Raw genomic sequence first — 19,114 nt, 5'->3', positions numbered from 1 at the left:
AGTCTCGAGTGCGACTTATAGACTGTGTGTTGTTATTTCTAGCTCTGTGTGTAGCGCATCGCTATAAGAGCGTCTTTGGTGACATATCAGATCTCCTCAAACTCCTAATGAAATATGGCTGTTGCTTGTCTTCTTTGTAACTGTATTGATACGCTGGGCCCAGGTTAGGTCCACAGAGCTGTTGACACACAAGATCTTGAAATTGCTCACTCTTTTCACTACTGGTCCCTCGATGAGGACTGGTGTGTGTGCCCTTATCTTACCCTTCCTGAAGTACAAAATCAATTCTTGGATCTTACTGACATTGCGTGCAAGGTTGTTGCTGTTCCACCACTCAACCAGCTGATTTATTTCGCTTCCGCATGCCTTCTCGTCACCATCTGAAATTCTGCCAACACTAATTGTCTTGTTAGCAGATTTATAGATGGCATATGGGTAGATGCCATCATTTATAGATGGTATCTACCCATTTTCTGTTTTCCTTTTGGAATAGTATCCAGTTTGTGCAATACCAAGGAGATGATCGTCGATTTCAGACGGTCTCAGCCTGAGCACACACCCCTCAGCATCAGCGGCTCCACAGTGGAGAAAGTGGAAAACATCAAGTTCCTTGGGGTGCAGATCTCGGACAATCTCACCTGGTCCAGGAACACCACTGGGATTGTGAAATGGGCCCAGCAGAGATTGTACTTTCTGAGGAAGCTTAAACAAGCATCACTCCCCAGTAACATCTTAACTACATTCTACAGAGGCGTGGTTGAGAGTGTACTGACCTTTTGTATCACAACCTGGTACTCCAGCTACAGTGCTGTTGACAAAAAAGCCTTGCAGAGGGTGGTTAGGGGAGCAGAGAAGGTTATTGGGGTCTCCCTGCCTTCTGTCCAAGACCTCTTTCAGAGTCAATGCCTCCAGAAGACACGGTACATCATCAAAGACCCCTCACACCCTCTCCATGAACTACTTGTTCTTCTGCCATCAGGCAAACATTACAGGAGCATCAAAACTAAAACCACAAGGCTACTAAACAGCTTCCTCCCACAGGCAGTCAGACTGCTAAATAGCTGCTCCACCTGACTCTGCTTCGGACACTTTTGACTTGCACTGGACACTTATAACTGATTTTAACTGACATTTGGCTGTTGTGTTTTACTATTTATTGTTATGTTTATTATTTAGTGTTGCGTTTGTTATGTTATTGCACTGCCCCTGAGAAACGCTGTCTCATTCTGCCCTGCAGAGCTGATGTATGGTTAGAATGACAATAAAGTTTTTTGAATCTTTGAATCTTGAATTGAATCTTATTGAGCAGCTGCAACTTGCTTTCCACCTTTGTCAGAGATGAGTATAGATCAGTATAAATCAGTAGTTAATTATTATTTAAAGCTCTGATAAATGTTTATAAAAAGACATTTTAATTAGTATTCTTCTTTCATTCATAGCTTTCAAGTGGAAACCCAATGTATGAAACATACTACAGGCAGGTGAGCACCTTTACTTTTGTCATCGATCTGTTGTTGAAGCTACCTTAAGCTATGTCTGAAGTATTGTGGTCTTAAATTTGTTGTACCATGTGATTGCATAGTATAGAAGGAGGTCATTTGGTATATGTATCTAACTAAAGCCCATCCTGCTTTTTATTTTTGCATTCTGTCTTTCCTTCAGATGTTTATGCAGTTTCCTTTAGAATGTTACAATTGACTTTCAGCTTAGATTACTTCCAACCTGTTCACAAGTCACAGTCCAAAACAAAACAAAAATTATTTTTAATTTGCTATTTTTTTTTCAGTTTGTGTCTTGCATGTACCAAACAGTTTGCCATTAGAAATGGATTCAAACCATCTGTGATCTTCACAATTTGAAAAATAAATAGGCTTTTTTGCCTGGTATGCTTTGATTGAGAGTAAGGCTGATCTTCTTCCTTACGGCCATTTTCTCAAGCTATCTGCCATGGATTGGATGAATATACCAAAATTTATTGATCTGTATTTTCAGAGACCACAATGACTGGGTCTCCATAGCAAGTGTATTTGTATATCAGTAAAGGATTTTTTAACAGTATTCGGGTGCAGAGTCACCAAGGTTGTTTACGATTACATTGAGACTTCCTTCCTCTTGTATTCAAATGTTCTTGTATTAAAGATTAACCTACTATTTCTCCTCTTAGTTGCCAGTTGCACCTGCCCATTGGCCTTCAATAACTTGTGCACAAACATACTTCGTTCACCTTGAACATCACCACCATCCAATCTCTCATCATTTAACAAATAAGTAAAATTTCAATAATCCTTACCCAACTACCTGGAAATCTCAATGGTCTGGTATTTGGTTCCCCATCCATTCACCAGGGCCTAAGTTCTCTTGTTCTTTTTCTTCTCACCTGGGCCCCAGTTCTTGCATTCCTCATTAACTTTCCTGGACCCCAGTTCCCACATGACTAATTATTAATGTTTTGTCAGTGTTTAGCTCTTATGCTGTTAATGATGGACAAGTCCATGTTTCAGTCATTGCCTCATCTCTCTATTTATGCTGATATTCCTTGTAATGCTTTGCCTAAATAAAAGTATCCTTCCATCACACTCCTTCACTGCAAGTGTTTCTAGTTGTTGTTTGCCATAATGCTATATGTTCTTTAGTTTTGCCTTTGGAGCTTTTTACCCAAGTCCTCCCTAGTCTTACCTGCAATGTTCCCTCTAATTTGTATGACTGGTGTGCGCACTGAATTTTTAAATGGAAGTAAACCTGAAATAGTTCTAAGGATAATAAGCTACCAAGTCCAGTATGTTGTTCATTGCTTGAAATGGTCATTAAGCCATTCCAGCTTAAATGAACTAACAGTTCTTTTGCTCTTCATGCCTTTGCTTCTTTGGAATTCAACATAGTGAATCAAAAATTTCTTCAATGAAAGTAGTATAAATAAGCTAGTTTTAAAATCTGCAGACGAATCATTGGAAAATCCATGTCGTCAACATTGTCTGCGTCAGAACTTGGGAAAATAAACGTGATTGTGTACAATTGTGAAATATACTTAAATGCCAGTGAGTTAAAGGGTGACAACCTTTTGTGCACAGTTTAAATTCCTTTGTGTGCTAGTAGCAATGATGTGTGCACACATGTGCCCACACCTTAGAGGTAGTATTGCTTACCTCACATCATTTTTTCTAGACACGTATGAGAAATTTACAGTAATTGTTTTAAAATACCTTGTTCTTTCCCATTTTAGCCTTCAAGCTTTTCTTATTCATCATACTGCTTTCTTCTTCCCAACCCACCTGGCTACTTTAACTACTAGTCTTGTATTTGTGCCTTTAAAAGGAAATAATTTACAGATATTTGGTGACACTCAATGGAAATTTATCACCTACAAATAACATTAAAATAATGACCTTGTCATTTCACATACCTATTGCTCAGAGACATTTGGATAGCACTCTTCTCCTTCTTTAAATAGTGCCATGAAATTTTTAAAAGTGCCCAACTTAAAAGGGATGGCTTCTCCATTGGTGCAGCAATCACCTTGCAGCGTGTGAATTGCCTGCTTATGGAGGTTATGTGCTTAAGTCCTTGGAGCCACATTCTTCAGACTTGGCTGAGTGCTTTTACTGAGTCAAGGATGAAGCTTAAATTCACTTTAAAATGTGTATTTATTAATGTGTTGTTGATGAAACTGATCAATTCCTGACTGAGAAACAACTGGGATCTGCTCCAATTTGCCTCCCAGATCAACAGGTCCACAGCAGATGCCATTTCATTGGCTCTTCACTTAACCCTAGAATATCTGGACAGCAAAGCTACAAACATCAGGCTACAACAGGGTGCTCTTTATCAAGTACAGGTCAGCATTCAATACCATCATCCCCTCAAAACTAATCAATAAACTTCAAGACCTTGGCCTCAATATCTCCTTGTGCAATTGGATTTTCGATTTCCTCACTTGAAGACACCAGTCAGTTTGAATTGGCAATTACATCTCCTCCACAATCTCCATATCCATCAAGGCTGTATGCTTAACCTCCTGCTCTACACTTATGACTGTGTGCCTGAGCACAGCTCCAATGCCATATTCAAGTTTGCTGACATCACCACAGTCGTAGGTAAAATTAAAGGTGATGACAAATCAGCATATAGGAGGGAGATTGAAAATCTAGCTGAGGGTGCCATACCAACAACCTCTTACTCAATGTCAGCAAGACCAAGGAACTGATTATTGACTTCAGGAGGAGGAAACCAGAGGTTCATGAGCCAGTCCTCGTAAGAGGATCAGAGGTGGAGAGGGTCGGCAACTTTAAATTCCTCAGTGTTACCATTTTCAGAGGACCTGTCCTGGGCCCAGCACATAAGGCCAATTACAAAGAAGGCATGGCATCGCCTCTACTTTTTTAGGAGTTTGCGAAGATTCAGTATAATATCTGAAACTTTGACAAACTCCTATAGATGTGTAATAGAGAGTATATTGACTGGCTGCAATACAGCCTGGTAAGGAAACACCAAGCAACACAGACAAAATGTTGGAGGAACTCAGCAGGCTGGGCAGCATCTAAGGAAAAAAGTATAGTTGACATTTTGGGCTGAGACCCTTTGACAGGAAACACTGATGCTCTTGAATGGAAAAGGCTGCAAAAAATAGTGGATATGGCCCAGTCCATCACGGATAAAGTCGTCCGCACCATTGAGCACACCGTTGCAGGAAAGCAACATACATTATTAGGGACCCCCATCACCCAGTTCATGCTCTCTTATTGCTGCTGTCAGGAAGAAGGTACAGGAGCCTCATAACTCTCACGACCAGATTCAAGAGCAGTTATTACCCCTCTGCATCAGGCTCTGCATAAGGGATAACCTCTCTCTATTTCACTTGCCCCATTATTGAAATGTTCCCACATTCAAAGTCTCTTTCATCTCATGTTCTATCTTGCGTTCTATCTCTGTCTCCCACAACATATGGGCTTACTTTCAAGGAGTTTTCAACTCATGTTCTTGATAGTTATTGCTTTGTTACTTATTATTTTTATTTCTTTCTTTTTGTATTGCATGGTTTGTTGTCTTTTGCACACTGATTGAACACCCAAGGTGTGGGCTTTCATTGGTTCTATTACAGTTATTGTTCTATTAAGGATTTATTGAGTATGTCCACAAGAAAATGAATCTTGGGATTGTATATGGTGACATGTTTGTACTTTGATAATAAACTTACTTAGAATTTTGAGTTTGAACTTTGTATTCTGATTTTTTTTTTGTTTAACTTGACAGGTTACCTGGAGACAAATAATACTTGACTAGCACATGACTGATGCATACTGATTTGTGCTGAATGATCTTGTTTTGTTTAGGTGGATCCAGCTCATACAGGAAAAGTTGGGCCCAACGAGGCAGCACTGTTTCTGAAGAAATCTAGACTGTCTGATGCTATCTTAGGAAAGGTAATTACTTGCAATAAAAAGACTGTCTGTCTGTGTAAAGTATTAAAACAATGAATGGAGCATTTAAGATGCTTTCATATGCTAATTTAGATACTCTTGAAAAATTGTGTACGGTGGGACTTCAACATGACAATATTATAACTGGTATTTAAACATATTTTTGAATTTGTGTCCAGTGTTGACAAATTAATGATGGGGATTTATTTGTATTATGATACAAATTTTATTTGGCTTGTCTTTACATGCATTGAGTTGGTAAAGGTTGATCCAGCTTATCTGGGAGAATAGAACAACATTAAGAGTTCGGAAAAGGAACTACCAACATTCAACCCATTTGCATTGAAGCCAAGTCCTAGGTGTGTGGGACTTATTAAAGTATTGTTGCATCTGCTATTATGCTCCATCATTGGACTCCATGTGATGTCTAGTGGCAGTGCTCAGTTTTACTGAGATTCTCCAGATTTACCCTGGTGAAACATCTCTCTGATACTATACTGATCTGAAATGGCATGAAATTAATTGAATTGGGATTCTGTAATGTGGTAGGGGAAAGAAGAATTTTAAAAGTAATTATTTCAATTCTAAGCAACTTCACATTTCTAATGAGCTTGTTGGTAGTTTTAGAATTGCCCTGATTTTAGAGATGTATGAACTTCTGCAACAGTTGGTCACAAAAACAAAATTCTGTACTTGGAGTTTTTGCCTCATGCTTGTCAACAGCATTTAGGAAAGAGGCCATTTATCCAAGTGAGTAAGGGAGTGGGGAAAAGCTTAAGGCAGTAAATTATAGATGAAGACCTGTGTAACTGAAAATATGGCTAATAATTGTAGGGCAAGCAAGTCACAGATGTTTAATTATGTGCACTGCAGAAATTTCAGAGTTCTTGGAAATTTGGACAGAATATTTCTCCACTGACTAATGTCTCACATTTCTCCTTTGGTACCTCTTGGTCAATGGTAGCTTTGACAGTATTCTTTTGCACTAATGCGAGTGTTATTTCTATGCCATCAACCATGCAAATGCTGCAGATGCAAATTGATTGATATTTCTGTTCTAAGCATCCCTATTTTATCTACTTAAAGTAGCTGATCAATGTATGGAAAATATGGAAACACTAATGCTCTTGGATGAAAAAGATAGTAGATATGACCCAGTCTGTCATGGGTAAAGTCCTCTCCACTATTGAGCACATATACACAGAGTGCTGTCACATGAAAGTGGCATCCATCATCAAGGACTCCCTCAACCCAGGCCATGCTCTTTTCATGCTGCTGCCATCAGGAAGAAGGTACAGAATCCTCAGGACCCAGGTTCATGAACAGTTATTACCCCCTCAAAAATCAGGCTCTTTAACAAGAGAGGATAACTTCACTCTGCCCTTCGCTGACCTGGTCCCACAACTTATGGACTCACTTTCAAGAACTCTTTATCTCATGCTCTTGATATTTATTTCTTAGCTATTGAACAATCTATCAATTTTTTTTCTTTTGCACCTGCACAGTTTATTATCATTTGCACAGTTTATTATCATTTGCACATTAATTGTTTGTCCGTTCTGTTGGGTGCTGTCATTCGTTGATTCTGTTGTGTTTCTTGGATTTACTGTGTATGCCTGCAAGTAAACAAATCTTAACGTTGTATATGGTGACATCTACAGTACTGTGCAAAAGTCTTAGGCAGCCTAGATAAAGGGCTGGAGAAGAAGGAATTTGATAGGAGAGGAAAGTAGTCCATAGAAGAAAGGGAAGGAGAAGGGGACCCAGGGGAGGTGATAGGCAGGTGAGGAGAGGTAAGAGGCCAGAGTGGGGAGGAGGAGGGAATTTTTTTTTTCCCCAGGTTGGAGGCTACACATTTGGAATATAAGGTGTTGCTCCTCCACTCTGGGGGTAGCTGCAGCACAACATGGTGGAATGGGAATTAAAATTTTTGGCTACCGGGAAGTTCCGCTTTTGGTGGATGGAGCAGAGATTCTTGATGAATTAGTACTGACGCTTTTACGATGGGTCTCACCAATGTAGAGAAGGCCGCATTGGGAGCACCAGACACAATAGACGACCCTGGCAGATTCGCAGGTGAAGTGCTGCCTCACCTGGAAGTTTGTTTGGGACCCTGATTTGATGAAAGGGAGGAGATGAATGGGCAGGTATAGCACATAGTCCGCTTGTAGGGATATGCGTCGGAAGGGAGATTAGTGGGGAGAGATGAATGGACAAGGGAATCACGGAGGGAGTGATCCCAGTGGATGGGGTGGCGAGGTAAAGATATGCTTAGAGTTGATGGAAGTTGCGGAGGATGATGTTTTGTATTCGGAAGCTCGTGGGGTGGTAGGTAAGGACAAGTGGATTTGGAGGAGATGTGGGTGAGGCCAGCATTAACGTTGGGGGAAGGGAAACCCTGTTCTTTGAAGAAGGAGGGCATCTCTAATGTCCTGGAAAAGAAAGCTGCATCCTGGGAACAGGTGATTGAACTGAGAAAAGGGAATAATTCCCCATAAACTGTTTACCTTTCACCTTTAACCCATGACCTCTGGTTCCATGCAACCTCAGTGGAAAAAGCCTGTGCATTTGCCCTATCTACACCGTTCATAATCTTGTATACCCCTATCAAATTTCCTCTCAATCTTCTATGTTCTAAGGAATACAGTCCTAACCTATTCAAGCTATCCTTATAACTTGGGTCTTCCAGACCCAGCAGCATTCTTGAAAATTTTCTCTGTAATGTCTTAGCCTTGTTTACATCTTTCCTGAAAACAAGGAAACTGTACTCAGTACTCCAAATTAGACCTCACCAACATCTTGTACAACTTCAACATAACATCCCATCTCCAGTACTCATACATTGATTTATGAAGGTCAATGTGCCAAAAGCTTTCTTTACGACCCTATCTACATGTGACAGCACTTTCAATGAATTATGGAGCTGTATTCCCACATCCCTTGGTTGTACCACACTCCTCAATGTTCTCCGTTCTCCATGTAAGACTGCCCTGGTTGGTCCTACTGAAGTGCAAAACCTCACACTTTTCTGTATTAAATTCCATCTGCCTTTTCTCAGCCCATTTTTTCAGTTGATGCAGAGCCTTCTGCAAGCCATGTTAGCCTTCTTTGCTGTCCACTACGCCCCAAGTCTTGGAGTCATCCATAAATTTGCTGATTCAGTTAACACCCAGATCATTGATGTAGATTACAAGCAACAAAGGACCCAGCACCGATCCGTGTGACACAGAGAGGCAACCATCCACTACCACTCTGTGGCTTCTCCGACAGAGCTAATGCCTAATTCAATTTACTGCCTCATCTTGAATGCTGAGCAAATGAACCTTCTTGGTCAACCTCCCAGGTGGGACGTTGTCATATGTCTTGCTAAAATCCATGTAGGCAACATCCACTGCTTTGCCTTCATCAACTTTCTTAGTAACTTCCTTGAAAAACTCTGTAATTGACATGGTCTACCATGCTGACTATCCTTAATCATTCTATCCAAATACATGTCAATCATGTCTGTCCAAATACTTATATATCTGGTTCCTTAGAATACCTTCCAGTAACTTAACCACAATTGATGTCAGGCTCACCGGCCTATAATTTCCTGGTTTACGTTTAGAACCTTTTTTAAACAGCAGAACAATCTGGTCTTCTAGAGGACCAATTTGTCCTTTGCAATCCTTTTGCTCGTAACATATCTCACCATCTGTGGCAATAGTTCACCATAATTTGCTTCAGGAAATATGTTATAAGTATAGTTTTTAGTTGAATCTCTTGCCTTGTGATATACCAGTAAGCTGTAGCACATCTTTAGTAGTTCCATCTTAAAACCTGTGTTTTAATAAATATCCGTAGGATCCCTGGGATTCTCTTTCAGCTTGTCTGCTAGTGCAAATTCATGGCGTCTTTAGCCCTCCTGATTTCTTTCTTAAGTGTTCCCTTGCACTTCTTATATATGCAGCTCAGGACACTAGTCACACCATGCTCAACCTTTTGATTCCTGACTTTGTCTGAGGTCTTACCAACATCTGTTTCCACAATCTCTCCACTAACTGTTCTGGCACTCTAGTTCCCAATTCCCTTGCAACTCTAGTTTAAACCCCACTGTGCTGCATTAGCAAACCTTCTTGCTGGGATATTAGTGCCTCTCCAGTTTGGGTGCAAACCATATCTTCTGTACAGGTCCCACCTTCCCTGGAAGAGAATGCATTGATTTAAAAATCATACCTTCCCTCCTACACCAACTCCTTATTCATGTATTAAACTGTATAATCTTCCTAGTTCTGGCCTCATTAGCACGTGGCATGGGTAGCAAGCTTGAGAATACAACCTTCAGGGTCCTGCCCTTTAACTTGGCACTTAACTACCAGAATTCCCTATGCTGAACATCATCACTCATCCTACCCATGTCATTGGTACTTACGTGGACCAGAGGTGATGTGGGTGGAGTTAAGAAACTGCAAGGGTTTAAAAAAACATTATGGGAATCATATGAAGGCCTCCAAATAGTAGCCAAGATGCGGGGTTGAGATTGTAAAGGGAGTTGGAAATGGCATGTAATAACGGTAATGTCACAATTGTAATGGGGAATTCAGTATTCAAGGGGATTGGAAAATCAGATTGGTGTTGGATTGCATGACAGGAAATTTGCTGAATGCCGATGAGATGGCTTTTCAGAGCAGCTTGTGCCAGAGTCTACTCAGGGCAAGGCCATCTTAGATTGGGTGTTGTGTAATTGCTCAGATCTTATTAGGGAGCGTAACATAAAGGAACCCTTGGGAGACAGTGATCATAATATGATTGATGGGGAGAAGCACAAGTCCCATGTATCAGTATTACAGTGCAATAAAGTGAATTACAGAGGCATGGGAGAGGAGCTTGCCCAGGTGGATTGGAGGAAGGTACTGACGGGGATGATAGCAGAGCAGAGGTAGCTGACGTTTCTGGGAATAGTTCACATGGCACAGGATAGTTGTGTCCCACGGAAGAAGTTGTTCTGAAATGGCAGGGGTAGGCAACCGTGGTTGACAAGGGAAGTTGGTGACTGCATAAATCCAAGGAAAGGGCATATAATGTAGCAAAAGTGAGTGAGAAGTTGGATGATTGGGAAGCTTTTAAAATGCAACAAAAGACAACTAATAAAGCTATAGAAAGGGAAGAGATGAAATATGAGGGCAAACTAGACAATAATATAAACCAGGATACTTAGTTTTTTTCAGTTATATAAAGAGTAAAAAGGAAGTGAGAGTTGATATTGGACCACTTGAAATGATGCTGGTGAGGTAGTAGTGGAGACAAAGAAATGGCAGATGAAGTTAATGAGTACTTTGCTTCACTGTGGTAGACACTAGCAGTGTGCCAGAGGTCCGTGAGTGTCAGGGAGCAGGAGTGAATGCCATTGTTATTACAAAGGAAAAAGTGCTAGGCAAATTCAAAGGGCTAAAGGTGATAAGTCATCTGGACCAGATGGACTAAATCGCAGAGACCTGAGAGAGGTTGCTGAAGAAATAATGGATGCATTGATCATGACCTTTCAAGAATCACTTGATTCTGGCATGGTTCTGGAGGACTGGAAGAGTGCAAGTGTCACTCCACCTCCACTCTTTAAGAATGGAGGAAGGTAAAAGAAAGGAAATTATAGGCCAGTTAGCCTAACCTCAGTGGTTGGGAAAGTGTTGGAGTCTATTATTAGGAATGAGGTTTCAGGGTACTTAGAGACCAATGATAAAGTAAGTCAAAGTCAGCATGGTTTCTGTAAAGGGAAATCTTGCTGACAAATCTGTCAAGAGTTCTTCGAGGAAGTAACCAGCAGGGTGGACAAAGGAGAGGCAGTGGATGCAATTGACTTGGATTTTCAGAAGATATTTGATAAGGTGCCACTCGTGAAGCTGCTTAACAAGATAAAAATCTGATGGTGTTACAGGAAAGGTACTGGCATGGACAGAGGAAAAGCTGACAGGCAGGAAGCAGCGAGTGGGAGTAAAGGGTGCCATTTCTGATTAGCTGTCAGTGACTAGTGGTGTTCCTCAGGGGTCACTACTTTTTACATTGTTTGTCAATGATTTGGGTAATGGAATTGATGGCTTTGTTGCAAAGTTTGCAGATGATACAAAGATAGGTGGCGTGCTGAGGAAGCAATGCGATTGCAGCAGGACTTGGGCAAATTGGAAGAATGGGCAAAAAATTGGCAGATGGAATACAGAGTTGGGAAATATAATGATGCATTTTGATGAAAGGAACAATAGTGCAGACTATTATCTAAATGAGGAGAAGGTTTAAACATCAGAAGTGCAGAGGGATTTAGGAGTCCTTATGCAAGACTCCCAGAAAGTTAATTTATAGGTAAAGAAGGTAAAGAAGGCTAATGTAGTGTTGGCATTTATTTCAAGGGGGAATAGAATATAAAACAAGGAGGCTTTATGATACTTGGAGTATTGTCAACAGTTTTGGACACACGTCTCAGAAAGGATGTATTGTTATTGGAGAGAGTCCAGAGGAAGTTCACAAGGATGATTTTGGGAATGAAGGGGTTAACATATGAGGAGAATTTGGCAGATTTGGGCCTGTACTCACTGGAATTTAGAAGAATGTTGTGGTGGGGGGGGGGGATCTCATTGAAACCTACCAAATGTTGAAAGGACTAGATAAGTTGGATATGGAGAGGATGTTTCCTATGGTGGGAGTATCCAGAACTAGAGGGTACAGCCTCAAAATCGAGGGGGGCGACTAGAGGTAATGAGTAATTTTTTAAGCCAGAGAGTAGTGAATCTGTGGAATGCTCTGACTCGGGACTGCAGTGGAGGCCAAGTCTGTGGGTATATTTAAAGCGGAGGTTGATACTTTCCTTAGTGGGCAGGGCATCAAAAGATATGGTGAGAAGACAGGTGTATGGACTTGAGTGGGATCTGGGATCAGCCATGATGGAATGGCAGAGCAGACTCACTGGGGTGAATTGAATTCTGCTCCTGTGTCTTGTGGTGTTATGGAATTCCTGATCACCACAGCTCACCTCTTCTCCCCACTTCCCTTCTAAGTCACAGGGCCAGGCTCAGTTCCAGAGACCCTACCAGTGTGACTTCCATCTGCTGGGTTATTCCTGCCAACAGTATCCAAAGTGGTACACCTGTTGTTGGGGGAAGGGTGGCCACAGAGGTGCTCTTCACTGGCTCCTTAACCCCTTTCCCCTTCCTGACTGTGACCCAGTTTCCTGTGTCCTGCACTGTGGGTGTAACTACCTCACTATATTTCCTATCTATCACCCCTTTAGCTTTCTGTATGATCTGGAGATCATCCATTTCCAGCTCCAACTCCTTAATGCAGAATGTTACAAGCTGCAGCTGGATGCATTTCTTGCAGTTGTAGCCGTCAGGGATACTGGAGATCTCCCTGCCTTCCCATATCTCTTAAGCGGAGCATTCCGCTATCCTGCCTGGCATTTCCACTGTCCCAATGGAGCAAGTGTAAAGAAGGGAGAGTTAAAAAACAAACTCTACCTGGAGAATTTTCTTTTTGCTTTCTCTGACTGAAGCCCCTTGTTGCTGAAGTCTGGAAGAGCAAAAACCTGAAAATCACCACTCTGAATCTGTCCACTCCAACAATGGCTGCTTCACTTGCTCTGCCTTCCTTTAATTTGTTCTTGCTAATCAATCCCAAGTGCTGATTGGTTGCTCGTCAAACCTCCAAGCAAACTGCTGCGAGTTGCTGTCTTTTATACTTGGTCAGTAGACCTGAGTGAAATTCCCTTCTCTCAAGCCTCTAATATCCAGATTAGTTGCTGGTCAAAGTTCCAAACAAGCTGCTGTGTGTTGCTGACTTTTATACTTGGTCAGCGAACCTGAGAGAAATTCCCTCCTCTCTAGCTTCTGATTTTCTGATTGGTCACTGCTCAGAGCTCCATTGTTTTGCTCAATTTACTCACTCATTAATTTAGAACTGAAACCTCTTTTGTGACTCCTCCTCACAACTAAACAGTTGCTTGTTCTGGTGAGCCAGTGCAAGATTCAAAATATACTCAGGACCTTTAGGACTTTTCTGTGGACTTCAATCATCGTGATTTATTAAATAGTTGGTAAAGGCCAATAATATAAAAAGTTTAAGCTGAGCAGCCATTGTTGGAGTGGACAGTATTAGAGTGGTTAATTTCAACTCATGCTCAAGCTGCTGAGGTGAGAAGGGGTGAAGGCACTCGGTTAGCTTCAGGGAAGTTTCTTTATTTCTTTGTCTATTAGTGCCTAACTAAGCAGTGAGAATGGGTCCACTGTCAGAGCTGTGTTCTTCATGTGAGATGTGGGAGTTATATGAGACTGCCAGTCTCCCTGATTACTACATACATTTGCACCAGATAAATCCATCTGCAGCTCTTTACAATGCTTGTTAGGGAAATGGAGCTGCACACTCTTTGGCTCATGTGAGAGACTAAGGAGTTGATGGATAGGAGCAGTAGGGAGGTAGTCACCCCTAGGTTGCAGGAGACAGGTTGCTGGGTGACTGTCAGGAGGGGGAAAGGGAATAGGCAGACAGTGCAGAGTTCCATTGTGGCCATTGCCTTCAATAACAAGAATACTGCTTTGGATATTGTTGGAGGGGGTGGTGCTTGACCTCCCAGGGAAAGCTGCAGCAGCCAGGTCTCTGGCACTGATTCTGGCTCTGTGGCTCAGAGGTGAGGAGGGGTGAGGAAAAGAAGAGGAGTGCAGTGGTGATATGGGGATTCGGTAGTTAAGGGAGCAGATAGGAGGTTTTGAGGACCTGAAAGAGACACTTAGATCGCATGTTGCCTCTCAGAGGCCAGGGTCAGGGATGTTTCAGATCAGGCTAACCACCTTCAAAAGAGGGAGGAGGAACAGCCAGAAGTCATGATACATATTGATACCAATGACCTAGGTAGGAAAAGGGATGAGGTCATGAAGAGAGAATATAAAGACCTAGGAAAGAAGCTGAAAAGCAGTACCTCAAGGGAGCAGTCTGTGTATTGCTACTTGGGCACGCACTAGTAGGGGTAAGAATGTGATGATTTGGCAGATGAGTGTGTATCTGAGGAATTAGTGCACTGGGTAGGGTTTCAGATTTCTGGATCATTAGAATCTCTTTGGGGAAGGTATGAGCTGTACCAGAAGAATGGGTAACACCAGAACTTGAGGGGGACCAATAAGGTTTGCTAGAGCAGTTGGGGAGTGTTTAAAATCATTTGGCATTCGGTCCGAAACCAGAGTGATAAGGTAGAAGATATATTAAATACAGCCAATGACTTGGCGTCCACAGCTGCCTGTGGCGATGAAGTCCACAGATTCACCACTATTTGCTTAAAGTAATTTCTCAACATCTCTGTTCTATAGGGACATCTCTCTATTCTGAGGCTGCGCCTTCTACTCCAAGACTCCCCTACTGTAGGAATTATTCTCTCCATGTCAATGCTATCTAGGCTGTTCAATATTCAATATGTTTCAATGAGATCCCTCATTCCTCTAAGCTCCAGAGAGTACAGGGCCAGAGTCATCAAATCTTCCTCATACTCTAAACCTTTTGTTCCTAAAATCATTCTTGTGAACCTCCTGGAATCCCCTCCAATTCCAGCACATCCTTTCTTACATCAGGGGCTCAAAACTGCTCACAATATTCCAAGTGTGGTATGCCTTATAAATCTCAGTATTACATCCTTGATTTTATACACCTGTCCTCTTGAAGTGAATGTTAACATTGTATTTGCTTTCCTTATAACCAACTCAACCTGTAAGTTCATCTTTAGGAAATCGGATGTGAGGATTTTTCAAGTCCCTTTGCACCTCTGATTTCTGAATTTTCTCCATGTTTAAGAAATAGTCCACACCTTTATTCCTTTATCAGAATATATGATCATAATGTGTCCTAATGTAAGTCCTTTTGCAGACTTTCAACTTCCTCAGTGCTACCTGCTCCTCTACCTATCTTTGTGTTGTCCATTGATTTGGCCACAAAACCATCAATTCAGTCATCCAAATTATTGACGTAGAACATGAAAAAAACCAGTTCCGACTCCAACTTCTGTGGAACACCACTGGTCACCAGGAGCCAATGAGAAAAAGACCCCTTTATTCCCACTTTTTGCCTACTGTCAGTCAGTTGATCTTCAATCCATGCTAGTATATATCCTGTAATGGGTTATAATCTTGTTCAGCAGCCTCATGTGTGGCATCTTGTCAGAAGTTTTCTGAAAATTCAAATACACAACACCCAATCCAGAATTGCTTTTCCCTAGTGGGCTCAAGCACAAGCTACTCTAAAAAAGGCATCTTGTAGGCATTCTACAAATTCCTTCTCTTGGGATCTGGCACCAACCTGATTTTCCTAATCTATCTGCATATTGAAATCCCCCATGACTATATTAACATTGGCCTTTTTTACATGCCTTCTTGTCTCCCCTTGTAATTTGTAGCCTACGTCCTGACAATTGTTCAGAGGCCTGTATATAACTCCTATCAGGACCTTTTTACCTGTGCAATTTTTTAACTCTACCCACAGGAATTCTACATCTTCCAATCTTATGACATTTCTTTTTAAGGAATTGATTTCATTTTTTACCAACAGAGCCACCTATCCCATCTGTCTACCTGCCTGCTCTTTCATTACAACATGTATCATTTGATGTTAAGCTCCCAACAATGATCTTCTTTCAACTACGATTCGGTGATGCCCACAACATCATAGCTGCCAATCTCTAGATGCACTACAAGATCAATTTTGCCCCCATGTTATAGGAAGTTAAATTTTTATCCCTTTCTAAACTTTTTGTCTTTTTATTTACTCTGGAGACTTTTGTAATCTTTCTTGAATTTTGCTTCTCTTGTGCTTTATCCTCACTTTTCCCAACCTTTGAAACTACTATTTAGTTTAAAGACAGATCTCAAACTATCTCACTGACTGCAATTTTGCCGTATCATCTGCCTGCTCTTTCTCACACTCCATACTGCATCAAGTACTTGTCTACCAACTGCCCATCCTCATCCCTATCATTCCCGTTTCTAAGCCTTATCAAATTATTTTAAGCCCTCCCAAAGAGCTTTAGCAAACCTGTCCGCAAGGATATTGGTCCTCTTCGAGTTCAGGTGTAACCTGTCCTTTTTGTTCAGGTTGTAACTTCCCCAGAAGATATTCCAATGATCCAGAAATGTGAAACCCTGCCCCTACACCAGATTCCTCTGCTCTAGCTCCTATCATCCCCTCATTCTCCCGTATGATATGCCAAATCATCCTATTCTTATCCTCACTGGTACATGCCACAGACAGCAATCCAGAAATTACTACCCTTAGAGGTTCTGCTTTTCAGCTTCCTTCCTAGCTTCCTTTTTTCTCTCTTCAGGACCTTATCACCTTTCCTACCTATACCATCCGTACCAATATGTACCATGACCTCTGGTGGTGTTCACCCTTACCCCTCAGAATGCTGTCTACCTGATCTGTAATGTTCCTGACTCTAGCACCTGGTAAGCTACATACCATCCGGTTGTATGTTTCACATCCACAGAATATCTTGTCTGTTCCTTTAAGTATAGAATCCTGTATCGCTACTGCACTCTTCTTGCACCCCCCCCCCCCGACTCAGTGCCAGACACCTGGGTGCTGCGGCTTTCTTCTAGTAGGTCAACCCCCCCCCCCCAAAAGTATTCAGAATGGTAGACTTATTATTGAGGGAAACAGCCACTGTTGTACTCTGCACTGTTAGCCTATTCCCTTTCCCTCCTGACAGTCACCCCACTACCTGCCTCTAGCTCCTATCATCCCCTCATTCTCCCGTATGATTTGAAGCTGATGCAGCTGCTGCTCCAGTTCCCTAACACAGTTTATAAGGAACTGCAGCTGGATAGACCTCGTGCAGATGCAGTTGTAAGAGAGATTGGAGGTTTCTAGAGTTCCCAGATCTCACACAAAGAGCATTCCACTGACCTCGGACCAACTCTTACTGCATTAGCTATGTACTAATAGACAAAGAAGAATGGAAACTTCAGAAACTTATCTTGAGCCTTCGCCCCTTTCTCAAGATTCAAGATTGTCTAGTGTCATTTCCAGTACACAAGTGTAGAAAAAACAAAGTAATTGTTTCTCTGGATCTGATGCAGCACAAGAAGAAAACACAATAATATAAAGAACAATTAGTTAAAATAAATACATAAAATACTATATATATATATATATATATATATATATAGAGAGAGAGAGAGAGATTGTATATTCATAAAGTGACACTAGGCACAGGAGTGTCTGTACATAAAATGATAGGAAATGATATGTGGTGGTGGGGTTGTGGTGGGGTGGGTTAGTGGGTAGAAGTGCTACTTAGAGAAAGTAACTGTATTTGAGTATGGCGGTCCTGAAGTCTGTGAGCAGGTGGGTGGGATCTTTCATGATGTTTCTGGTTCTTTTCTAGCACTATTCTGTATATATGTCCTTGGAAGTGTAAACACAGTAAGACTGGCATTCAGGCAAGGTCTGCATGTGTGCTGTATGGCAGAAGCATGTGGAGAAGTCCTCAATATGTGTTGCAGGTTCTTACAATCTGATGTATTGCAATTTCCATACCAGACGGTGATGCCACCAGGTCACGACACTCTTGATAGTGCTGTGATAGAATGTGGTGAGAATAGGGGTTTTGGGTGGGAGCCTCACTTGCCTCAGTCTCCTTAGGAACTGGAGATGCCTTTGGGTTCACTTGAACTAGAAAGGTGATATTGAGGGTCCAAGTTAGCTTATTAGTAATATGCACGCCAAGAAACTTGGTACTTCTGACCCTCTCTATTGGGAAGCTGTTGGTGTGCAGTAGGGAGTGGTCAGCTTGTGCTTTCCTGAAGTCCACAATCATCCCTTCAGTCTCCTCCACGTTCAGATGCAAGTTGTCATGTTTACACCAGTCTAGAAGCTGCTCTGCCACTTCCCTGTAGGTTGTTTCATCATTGTTGCTGCTGAGGCCAAGCACTATTGCGTTGTCCACAAACTTAATGATGTGGTTAGAACTGGATTTGGCCGTGCAGTTGAGGGTTAGCAGTGGGCTGAGCATATAGCCCTGGGGGAGGTGCTAGGGCTCAGTATGATGGAACCAGAGATGTTGCTGCCAGTACAAATTACAATGGGAGATGGCAAATGCATGTAAAAGGGGTAATGTTGTGATATTCATGGGGCATTACAATATGCAGGTTAATTGAGAAAACCAAGTTGGTGCTTGATCCCAGGAGAAGGAAACATAGAAGCATAGAAAACCTACAGCATAATATAGGCCCTTTGGCCCATAATGCTGTGTCGAACAAGTAATTACTTTAGAAATTACCTAGGGTTACCCAGAACCCTCTATTTTTCTAAGCTCCATGTACCTATCCAGGAGTCTCTTAAAAGACCCAATTGTATCAGCTTCCACCACCGTCGCCGGCAGCCCATTCCATGCACTCACCACTCTCTGAGTAAAAAACTTACCCCTGACATCTCTGTACCTACATCCAAGCACCTTAAAACTGTGCCCTCTCGTGTTAGCCATCTCAGCCTTGGGGAAAAAGCCTCTGACTATCCACACAATCTATGCCTTTCAAAGGCATTTGTAGAATGCCTTTGAGATGGTTTTTAGAGCAGGTTGTGGGTGAGCTCACTAGGGAGAACACATCAAAGTTGCAAGCAGGATCTCCCAGTGGCCACACATTTTAGTTCCACATCCCATTCCCATTCTGACATGTCTATCCACGGCCTCCTCTACTGTA

At 41.8% G+C, this 19,114-nt stretch overlaps 1 protein-coding gene across 10 annotated transcripts in view; it reads left to right on the top strand.

Annotated features, from left to right (window-relative positions):
- The window catches only part of eps15l1a (epidermal growth factor receptor pathway substrate 15-like 1a), a 475,482-nt gene that overhangs the window by 55,250 nt on the left and 401,118 nt on the right, over positions 1 to 19,114 (top strand). For all 10 annotated transcript variants that reach the window (XM_072244311.1, XM_072244309.1, XM_072244310.1 and 7 more), the window contains exons 2-3: positions 1,440 to 1,481; positions 5,328 to 5,417. In XM_072244311.1, the coding sequence (XP_072100412.1) occupies positions 1,440 to 1,481; positions 5,328 to 5,417 (132 nt within the window). The remainder of the gene's footprint in view (positions 1 to 1,439; positions 1,482 to 5,327; positions 5,418 to 19,114) is intronic.

The sequence above is a fragment of the Mobula birostris genome, chromosome 26 (assembly GCF_030028105.1).
Source record: "Mobula birostris isolate sMobBir1 chromosome 26, sMobBir1.hap1, whole genome shotgun sequence".
In the NCBI taxonomy this organism is placed as follows: Eukaryota; Metazoa; Chordata; class Chondrichthyes; order Myliobatiformes; family Myliobatidae; genus Mobula; species Mobula birostris.
Note: the sequence above shows the minus strand (reverse complement) of the source record. Positions and strands in the feature narration are given on the sequence as shown.